Genomic DNA, 11,629 nt, shown 5'->3' with positions numbered 1-11,629 from the left:
GGCGGATAACTTTTTTTCACCAAAAGATTTTCACGGGGATTTTTTTTTGGTCAATGTACATAATCAACAGAAACAATGTGCAAAGTTTCAGCTTTACACCAATTAAGTCAAGGTTCGGCCTTTTTTTTCGCTTCAACGACTGGGCTAATGTATGGGTAGACATGGCTTCCATACCCTGTCGGGACATACCAAAGACTTTTTAAAAATGATACTGAATCTAGTTCCTGCTTGGCACTGAGAAACGGAATGGATTCGGGTAATAATGTACTCAGTTGCGCCTCTATACAGCTGCATTGACACTGTCTGCTTTGTAAAGCGCTGAGGAGTAGGCTAACGCATTCTGCGATGGATACACGCTATATAAATACAAGCATTACTATTAGATATCCAAAGAGTGCGGTGGTTTCTTCAGTTCCCGCGCTTCTTGGAAAGGTTACAGGTTAATATCATCCTGGGTCCAAAGTAGCTATCCCTGTCAACGGTACTGTTTCCAAGTTAGTTGTAGACGTCGGATCAATGTAACAGGGACTAACTTCTGCTAGTTGGGACTGTGTGAGTGCAAATTAAAGATAAGAATAATAGCACAGTGAGAACATACCACAACGTAGAATGTTTCTAATTGTATTCACATGAAGCATAAATAAACGTAAAAATGGTGTAGGCGAAAACAGTCATTCTTGAAATACGTTTGTAACATACTGCTGCAGATACCTCACACATAGACTGCTGTTAGTTCAGGTATACGGTAACATTTGCATATATTAGGCACATTGCTAACAAGTTTCTTAAAATTACTCGCAAGAACAGCAAAAAGCTAAATAGCAGCCTACTAGCAAGTAATTTTTTATAAAATGGTAGTTTTCGTCTTCATGCAGAAAAATTATCGTGAAAGTAAATAATTGCAAAAAAAAGAATATAGACACTTTTCAAGCCGAATCTCATCAGATCACACGTAGACGCATTAATGGGAGGCAATTTTGGGATGTTTACTTTTGGGTTCAAAATTGTAATTGCCCCTCTAGAAAATATTTTTACCTACTTTCCATTGTTTTCCTGGCAATAATCACACTCAAAGAAGACAGCCTCAGATTAATAAGAAAAGAACAAGCAGAAATTAATACAACGATAAATGAAATAAACGTTTGAACGCTTATACGAAAACTAAAAAGCATGTGCTGAACGTCCTATGACTTTTTGATTGAGAAACCAATAAGCCATACCGCAACGTCGCTGTGTGCACAACAGAATTTACGAAAATGATTAATTCAAACCATAATCTCTGTCAAAGCACAAGTGTGAGCCTAAGAAAGTAGCATAAAGATTAAAGATATATATATTTCATAAAAAATTGCGCTTATGGTAACCAGTCCATAGGCTCAAATGATGTTGCAGTGCAATGCTCGTCGCTGTTTTAATTAATGGAATGTACTTTAAAGTTTTGCAATGACATAACGAAGCAAATGAAATAGACCTTTTAAATTCCTATGGTTTTCAATTCCAATTCACAGCTTTACAACACATTAAATTGCAGAGTATACTGCATGAAAAATGCAAGTTTTTGAGTCAAATCACAAAATAACAGCCTGAGCAAGAGCCAACCTATAGCAAAATTCGTTCTTTTTGAATTGATTTAACATCTGCAGACGTTGAATCAATGTGAAAAGGACGGATTTTGATAGCTGCAAAGAAAGTGCTCGTGTACGTTTTACTTATGTAATTTGACATAAAAACTCGGCGATGCTGCGTGGAACGTAGCAAACAGTATCATATGAGATAAAAGTAAAGGTGTAGTGAATAAGGTTTGCGCAGTTAGTATATACATGATGTAATGCTACTTTTCATGCCCCAAACTTTCCAGTTGGTGTGGAAGTTATTTTCACTGACATGTAAACAAAGCTACTCACACAACCAAGCTGGGAACGTTATTGAGAACTGTCAATTATAGAGATAGTTTTTATGTAAGAAAACGTTTAAACACTGCAATTGCAACAATCTGACAAGTGAAGGGTGAAAAACGCCCAACGAATTTATAAAAACACCTTGAAGGCTAAGCTTGTATTGATGAATTGCAATTGCATGGCGGTTTTGTTTTATCAACAAAAAAATCTTTGTTTATACGTTAATAGGTATATATACAAATACATAGCGACGTTATAAAATGGCCACTTCGTCAATGAACCTAACTTGGGCTGGAAGAGAATTTACTTGAAAATCCAGCATGCATTGAAATTAGCTTGATTTTATTACATAATTTATGCGACATAACTTTTAACTTCATTGATGAAAAAAACATTGAGCTGAATTACAGGAGGAATGAATTGTACAGTATAAGCTAGCCAGCCTTGCACTGCGGGGATGTCCAACATACCAGTTGGAACTTTTTAAAATTACGCAGTAGCCAAAACAAAAATTTTGCCCGACATGAAAGGGCATATTTTTCAAAAAATTTTCCTTACCAGCAGTAGAATCAGTCTATACCGTACATTTGAACAATAAAACACAAACAATGAGGCAAAGATAATGAGTAAATAGAAAATCATGCAAACTGAACACACGATTGGAGGTGATGCATTCCATGAACTAAGAAAACAGAGGGCTCAAAAAATTTGTTTTTCCAGCATGATTTCTCTGTAACCTGAAGGCGGTTGATGTGTAAACTCTGTGAACTGACCGTCTAATATCGCGCTTTCGTCAACTGCAACAACAAAACAGCACTGACCACTTCCAGAAACAAACAAACAAATGGTCAAAATTACAAAGTTAACCAGGTTCCCAACTAGTCAAACATTTTAAAATTTTTTTTAATAAATGATAATTCATGATAACGTGCATTACACAAGTGTCTGCTACTATTCGGAGAGCCCGATTCGGCTAGTCCCTTATTCGGCGAGTGCCCTATTGGGCGAGTTTTTGACATTTTTTAAATAAAATTATCGGGCACCGTAGCCTAATTATAATTGCTGTTTTTACATCGTTTTAACGTCGCTAAACCTTGAAATCGTGCAGATTGGAATAAAAATAAAATGTTTGAACTATTAAATTAAAATTCGTCATGTCAGTTCAGTTGTTTTTATTTCTGACCATCATATCAAAAACAATACACGTCAACATAGCAAAGGTAGAAGCGACAAAACACAAACGTTAAAACGTGCTTGAATTCGTCATGTCAGTACAGTTATTTTTATTTCTGATCATGATATCAAAAACAATACACGTCAACATAGCAAAGGTGTAAAAAAAAGGTAGAAGCGACAAAACGCGAACGTTATAACGTGCTTGTGACCGAAGTAAGTTATTGAGTTGAAAGAAATTTGGCACGGTTGCAACACCTTCAGAAAAGTTTAAGATATGAAGAGAAAATAAAAAAAAGAAATTGTTACAAACAAAATAAATAAATTATGTTTATGTCTATAAGTTAGTACTTTTGAATAGTTAAAATGATTAGTTTAGATCAACAAATGTGTGGCCTACAGCTTGGATTGAAAGGAAATTATCGGGTACCGTAGCCTAGTTATCCCGACCAGCAAAAATTTGTTCCATGAACCCAGTTAGCCTAACAGTTCATTTTTACATTGTAGTAACAGAATGAAAAGGCTAACCAAATGTGTGTGGCCTATCGTTTTAACGTCGCTAAACGTTGAAATCGTGTAGAAAAGGGAACTTTTGCTGACTAGGATACGTTGAAACTGAGAAACATTCACAGAAGCCCTTCGATTTGTTCCAAGAACCCAGTTAGCCTAATGTTACTACAATGTAAAAATGAACTGTTAGGCTAACTGGGTTCTTGGAACAAATCGAAGGGCTTCTGTGAATGTTTCTCAGTTTCAATGTATCCTATTCAGCAAAAGTTCCCTTTTCTACACGATTTCAACGTTTAGCGACGTTAAAACGATAGGCCACACATTTGGTTAGCCTTTTCATTCTGTTACTACAATGTAAAAATGAACTGTTAGGCTAACTGGGTTCTTGGAACAAATTTTTGTTGGTCGGGATAACTAGGCTACGGTACCCGATAATTTCCTTTCAAACCAAGCTGTAGGCCACACATTTGTTGATCCAAACTAATCAATCATAACAGGATTTATTTATTTTGTTTGTTACATTTTCTTTTTTTTATTTTCCCTTTACGTTGTGTCACTTCTACCTTATTCTACACCTTTGCTATGTTGACGTGTATTGTTTTTGATATCATGATCAGAAATAGACACAACTCTACTGACATGACGAATTCAAGCACGTTTTAACGTTCGCGTTTTGTCACTTCTACCTTTGCTATGTTGACGTGTATTGTTTTTGATATGATGGTCAAAAATAAAAACAACTGAACTGACATGAATTTTAATTTAATAGTTCAAACATTTTATTTTTATTCCTTTCTGCACGATTTCAAGATTTAGCGACGTTAAAACGATGTAAAAACAGCAATTATAATTAGGCTACGGTGCCCGATAATTTTATTTAAAAAATTTCAAAATCTTGCCGAATAGGGCACTCGTCGAAAAAGGCTCTCGCCGAATAGGAAACTCGCCGAATCGGACTAGCCGAATCGGACTCGCCGAATCGGACTCGCCGAAACGGGCCATTCAGATTGCACAATGCACACGTAAAAGTACATACACCGCGGAGCAGTGCACTACAGATATGTAAAGTTGCTATAAACTATTATCATATCACTTACCATACAAAGCTGGGAAGACATTGCCCCTTATACCTGTCACAGGGCAATTAAGGGACTTTCCGTTAACGTAAAAATTCAGCTCCACGTGATCATACGACACGCCCTGTCACAGATTGAGATACGGTTCGTTAGGTCATAAGAATTCAGTTCGCTTAGCATTACCCTAAAGTTAAGTCTTCTTAAGTCAAATAAAAAATTACAAAGTAAAGTTGACACAGCATTTGTACTGTTTCTTCCTGGTACAAAGTTTGAAAGATTGAAGATGAAAATTTAAATTTGGAACAGTATATGCTAGCGCAAAGTGGACTTATTACACATAATGGTTACTTGCAAAATACAAATGTAGTACCGTCAAATGGATTTTTCATAACACAGACAGTCAGACACTTACAATGACATCACCCTCAGAAGGCTTGTAACTGGTCGTATGTATCGAGTTTTTATTGTGCCGCACAAGTCCATCATGCCTCAGCACCCAGCTATTTGCATCTTCTCCCAAAGGCACTCTGTCTAGTTCGCAGTTTTCTAGAGCTAGTCCAATGCCCCATATCCCTGTGCTTTGTAACTTTGCTTCAAAATACGCCTGCAGACAGTGTGGAGAAATTTTATCGCTCATTATTGTGACAACCAAAGATTTCTATAATTTTGGCCTGCACAGAATGCTGTTTTACTCAAACAATGAACAAATTGAGCTTCAAAAAAAAAAATTAATAAATTTGCAAACTACAAAATTAAAGTTTTGACTTTGAAAGATTTATTGCCCTTTTTTATAATTATTTGATCTTAATGGCAAAAAATGAAGCAAGAATAAAGCAGAAGTCGTTGAATATATTAAACAATAACTTAAAAATTAGAATATAAATATGCTCAAAAGGATGATGTGAAATCAAGTTACAAAATCGAAACACTTTTCGATTTGGAATACTTCAAAAAGTATTGAACTACAATAATGGAGGATTCAGAAATTATTATTATATCACAATCAATCATTTTAAAATTCAAGTCCATTTCAATATAGCAATGTTAATCCTTTCGGTAAAACTTTTGACTGTTGGAAAGCAACAAAGAAGTTTTTTTTGGGTTTTGTAATTACTAAACAAACACATGCAGAGTAAAACATTAAGTGGAGAAAAGTAAAACTATGTTTTGTCCCAATCATCATGAAAAATGTTGGGTAAAAATAATGACAACTCAATCTTTATTCGACTACTTTTAATAGACATCATTGTTGACTAAAAATAGAAGAGAAATATTTAATACCACTTGTGCCATACAAAAATTTTGAAAACTTTTATAAAAAGTATTTTAATGTGGTATTTTGATTACACATGTAAAACATACCGTATTTCATGCATGCAACAACTTAGCAATGCAGGAGGATTTGCTTTTTGCCCTAACCCCTGTCTTGCCCCAATTTACTACGGTACATAGCAAAATTGTCAAAATCAAAACCTTATCTTGAACGATGTGTGTATTCCCTAAACTTGCTCCGGTGCCGCATATTCTCCGTCCACTCTTCACAATAACTGCATCAGTGCCTTCAAGTAAAACTCATTTTAAGTACAACAATAAGCTGCAGTTATACCTTAAGTGTTAAAAATAATAGTTGTTCAATAAAAATGTTCTCTTTGAGCTTTCTGTATAAACATTAGCCCCCCCAACTTCAGATAGCATGAAATAGGGAAAAGTGGGGCGTGTTGTCACAGCACGATTTCCATGTGATAACCCAAGCGTATAGCTATGAGTTTTCAATGGAAGACATAGTTTTCAGTTCTCTTTCGTACAAGCAGTGAAGGTTAATAAATTTGTCACCACAGCAGAAATTATGAGGAGTGCCATTGAATTTTAGGCAAAATCAGGTTTTATAACTAAACTAAAAAATGGTCTGGCAAACTAAGGTATGATCATAACTGATCAGGAAAGATACCATTCGTTTGCTTTAAGCCTGCTCTTTTCATCATACCAAACAGATAAGACATGCAAGTAAAGATGTACACATGATTGTTGAAACCACATGATTTTATACCATGGTATGGTGTGCATTTTTGATGTTAAGAAACATAAAAAAATGTTTTTGCTTATACGTTACATTATACAACGAGGTAACATTGTACAACCTCATTGTAACAAACCTCATTGTACAACGACGTTTGTTAAAATACAACGCTTTGAAAAAAAAAAAATTAAAATTGTATAAATGATACACACATATATTCAATAGTGACTAGGGATGGGCAATTCAGAATAATTCACTATTCCAGAATTATTCCGGAATACTAAACCGAATCCAGAATCGAATCCAGAATACAGAATCCTATTAACTTTCCAAGCTCCAGCCAGGGCCAGATTTAGCTGATGGGGGGCCCGGGGCACTTTTAGATCAGGGGGGGGGGGCCCTCAAGCAAAAAAAATTTTCTTGCCTACGGCTCAAAAGACCACCTCTACATCTACAGTAGTATTAATTCAGCACTGCACAGCATTTTGCAGAAACTTCAAAGGCTGAAAGAAAAAATAATAATAACATGAAATCATATTTTTTTCACGTAGGAGGGCCCGGGGCACCTGCACCCTCTCTGCCTCCTCTAAATCCGAGCCTGGCTCCAGCAACACAAAAAGTAAAAAATTTCAGACACAAAAGCTACACAATCAAAGTAAATGTTTGTTGCAATGCAACACATTAAGGCATTCTAAATGACTGCCAGCCAAACGGAAGCAGTGTTGCCAGATGATGGAAGCCGCTTGGCAACAAAAAGTAACTAAAATTTCACCAGATATTTAAAACACCGTAAATAAAGCAATTTCGCCTAAATACAAATAGTTTTCAAGACATAAGACACTGCCATCATCCATATGTAAACTTCTTGCAAAACGTTTTCTATACGAGCAGGGATTAGTTGCTAAAAAGTTTAAAAAAATTGAAAACTTTCTTAAAAAAAACTGAGTTGGAAAAATTTCACCAGATTTCACCAAAAACTTATCTGGCTCCAAGGTCAAAAAGCTTGGCAATAAAGACCTCTAAATTTCACCAGATTTCACCAAAAAGTTATCTGGTACCAAGGTAAAAAAGCCAATAAAGACCTCTAAATTTCACCAGAATTTTTTAATTTGATATTCTATTTCCCCATCTGGCAACGCTGAACAGGAGCGCAGCTTAGTTGCCGTCAAGCCCGCAGTGGAAAAGCATCGCTCGGAAGATGCTGATGTGGCAGGTATGCTGAGGTGTTTCAGAGCCAATTCCTTTAGCAGGGGCATCTGCTCAATGTTGTTACGCCCACCAGTCAAACTATCGCCGAGTCGCATACGCACGTGGATTGAAAAGAGCATTGCAAGATTGCGCATGTGTACAAAGCGTGAAGAAAATTGCGCGCTTAGTTTCTTTGATTGCTCATGCGAGCGAGTGACGTAGGGTTGCATGCGCCGTGCGCGCACAACGCGTGCAAAATGTTTTTGAAAGTGCGGAACCGCGGTAGTGTCAGTGCAAAGAAAAAAGTGAGTAAACCACACTTTTTTTTAGTTTACTGTCTCAAGCTGACAGCTTGCACAAGACTTATGCATATCTTTAAAACCGAATCTTATTACCCGGTTTTATTGCCGTTTTGGATTCGGATAGTTTAGGATCCGAATCCTTCTGGATTCGGTATTCTGAATTGCCCATCCCTAATAGTGACACACAATTCTCAAGATGACATTTTTATTGCTTTTGACAATGGGCATAAACTTTTTAACAATATGTTGTAAATCAATTTCTTTGCATTTCGCATTTTTTTTTATTCGTTCAGCCTGTATTAAAACCATTGTTTAATGGTTTCTGTCATATTTTAATCATAAAGCATGTGCAGAAATTTTGTGACAACACACCCCGGGGTGGGGCGTGTTGTCACAGCCCATTTACTTGCATTAAACATGCATTTATGTAAAAACGAAATAACCCAGAAAAACTTTAGCTGTAGCTAAAAGAAGTCGAATGATACCTCTTTCAATTGCACTATCTAGCATCTCGATACCATTGGCACAGAACGAGATATATGCTAACTTGTAAAAATTGTGACAACACGCCCCACTTTGCCCTACTCCTTTTATCCCTGTAACAATGCAATGCTACTTTACCAGTATAAAACAAACAAAAAAACTACACCCTGCCTGAAACGCACAAATTTCAAATGTATTTCTTTGAAATAAGGTTAGAATTGCATTTACATTTTTAATCTTGTTGTCAATGACTTGCATTACGTCGTGCTGCTTGATTACAAATTAGAACATACTAGAAATTATATCACTACTGGACCACACCTGGTCTTCCAATCTCACCAGAATAACATCTCTATTGCACCAAAAATTATACTGTACTGTCTGGTGAATTGAAGGCCAGAACGCGATATACATAGTCGCTGAGAAACAAGCATCTGTAGGCTATAACGTTGAAGAAATGAAAAACTACGCATATATGTGATTGAAACTGCCGGTTGCAAGAATGCTTTTAGCTTATTGCAGGCCTCGAAATTCGTTTTTGTTGATGGCGGACAAACGTGTCCGGTCTGAGCAGCTATCTCGGCGGACAAAGTAAGTCTCACGGCGGACACACCAGTTTTAGCGTCGATCGTCACGCTTAATCACTTTATCTTGATAATTCTTCGCCATTTGAGAACTATAGCTACGGTTTAGAAGGCTTTTTAAAATTTCAGCGCAGTCACTGTCTCTGAAAAGCTTTCATCAGACCACCGACGTGAGCTTGAAGAGTCAAAGCGCCGCGTAGCTGCTTTACGCCGCATAACTAATTAACTTCCACCGAACGAGGTCGTGTGGCTTCTTGCATCACAATGCTCTGGTCTGGACACAAGTTGAAAAACTTCTACACTAACGCTACTATTTTCTGTTGTGCAAAGTTTCACTAGGCTTTTTTCTTTAGATTATTTTTGCGAGTCATTTTCTTTCTTACTGTAATACCAAAACTAAACAAATTTTGCTGCATCTTGCTGTAATAGCCTACTCGTGTAATCTAATTTTGTAACCAACCTTGCCTTATCAATCTTACTCGGAGATCAAAGCCAGACATTGTGACGTAAGACTTGAACTAAGTTGCGCGTGATTAGTGTAAAAGTACCGGTACTCCCATCGGTTCTTAGCGAATAGTTCACCTTTGTTACGCTGAAGCAACGTAAAAATCGAAAGTTTTCATGCTTGAATGGAAACTAAGGGATACAGTATTAACATTTTCTAGATGCGCGCTAGAATGCACGGGAAATTATATATCCGCAACAATTGTTCGTGCTATGCAATGACGATTTCTACCGCTATTTCTCGGCGGACAAATATGACCGATCTAGATAGTACTTCCCGCGGACATCACATGCTGTGACGGCGGACATGACCGCCGTGAATTTCGAGGCCTGTTATTGGCATGCGATTTCTTGAGAGGCACGCAAATTCCTAATCACGCTTCAGAATCCCGAAGCACAACTGCAAAATTACTTGAATTACTGGGTAACGTTACATGTATGCAAAAGAATGACAATTTCACGACGGTAACAAACGTTGAAAAGACCTAAGGTGAAACGCAGGGCACTACAGTAGGCTACCGTACGTTAGTAGCGGTTAGCCATAAACTTTTGGAACACACATCCCTACCTAGTCATGTGCAATGACGAGTCATGCTACTAAAAGCGAAATTCAATCTACTATATAGCCTAAAATGTAACATTATCAAAGCTTATCAAATATTACATACCCATTTTTAAGGTGTCTAGGGCAATTTGTGGTTGGTCCACGGGATTAGGCAATTCTCTGCCTGACCCTGGTGCTCCAGATATACCAAAGCAACGATAAAAACATTGCACATAAACAGACATGGCATTTGTCAGAACTGATAAGATTATTTGGACACAAAAGGAGCAAAGGAGGGCATTCACAATCAGCCGCCCTGATCAAAAGCACAGAAAACTTGTGAAAAGTGTGTGTTGTTTTGTACAATGAATCGTCATCGGTTGATCTGGACTCCACTATTATTGGGTAGAAAATGGAGGGTGAAAATCAGAATGGAAACTGATGAGGCGAAATAAATATCGATTTTGAACATCTCAAGTTCTCAATTCTGTCAACAATTGGCTGTGAACTGGTCTTTCGCTGCCATCCTTGTTGTGCGAATTATTTGTGTTTTTGTATATTTTTGTTTTTTTATTTTTCGCCAACAAAACAAAAATAAACTGAACTGAACTGTGAAGCCCAGATAATGACATAATATCGCACTGCGATGTCTTTGATCAGGGCAGCTTATTGTAACTAAGCGCCCAGTTTTCACCTTTACTTTGAACTCTAGACAAGGGATGAGGCGGGAAGAATAATTCTGTCCTCTGCCCGCATTGCACTGCAAATGTCTGCCTCCACACTGCGTCGCAAAAATCTGAAAGTGCCTTATTGAACCCGCACCACAAAAATTCTGAAAGCATCGCAGTGTGGCCTACTTGTACAAGGGCACAGATAACCACATGTGACTTTTCCGTGACTGTTTAAAACTCACACAATTCTGTAAGCCATTCACTTCAACTCATAAATGTCTGTTTCCATCAAGTGCTGAGAATAATAATAATATATAATAATATTAATAATCGTGTTTTTATTTGTTTGTTTGTTTTATCTTTATCCTACATTGCGGGAAAGCGGACTTGAGCGCTATGCATCGGTGTACGCCTTCCGACGTACACCTGACCCACGCTGCAGCCGACTGCAATGTCTGTTTCCAGTTGTCTACTTTACTTATGACTTAAATTTGGTACTACCCATTACTCGAAATCGATCACTGGGTAGAGGCAATTATCGTAAAGTTTCTTGCCCAGAGAAACAACAACAAGTGCGGGTGGCTGGAGTCGAACATGCAGGTTCTCGACTGCTAGCCCAACGCGCTAACCACTCGGCCATTTGCGCCCATTGCAATAACATACAGTAGCCTACCGTACA

At 37.4% G+C, this 11,629-nt stretch overlaps 1 protein-coding gene across 1 annotated transcript; it reads right to left on the bottom strand.

Moving 5' to 3' along the window:
• Positions 1–611: 611 nt before the first annotated feature.
• On the bottom strand, positions 612–10,596 carry LOC145775422 (SPRY domain-containing protein 7-like). Its single transcript, XM_082586715.1, has 5 exons — positions 10,404–10,596; positions 6,131–6,216; positions 5,070–5,261; positions 4,679–4,781; positions 612–2,695 (listed from the first exon to the last, which is right to left on the bottom strand). Exons 1-5 carry the CDS (start codon positions 10,522–10,524, stop codon positions 2,598–2,600), a joined length of 600 nt encoding a protein of 199 aa, XP_082442841.1. The 5' UTR covers positions 10,525–10,596; the 3' UTR covers positions 612–2,597.
• Between the last annotated feature and the right edge of the window lie 1,033 nt (positions 10,597–11,629).

Source organism: Aplidium turbinatum, chromosome 8, assembly GCF_918807975.1.
Source record: "Aplidium turbinatum chromosome 8, kaAplTurb1.1, whole genome shotgun sequence".
NCBI lineage: Eukaryota > Metazoa > Chordata > Ascidiacea > Aplousobranchia > Polyclinidae > Aplidium > Aplidium turbinatum.
This window is presented reverse-complemented; position numbering and strand designations above follow the sequence as displayed.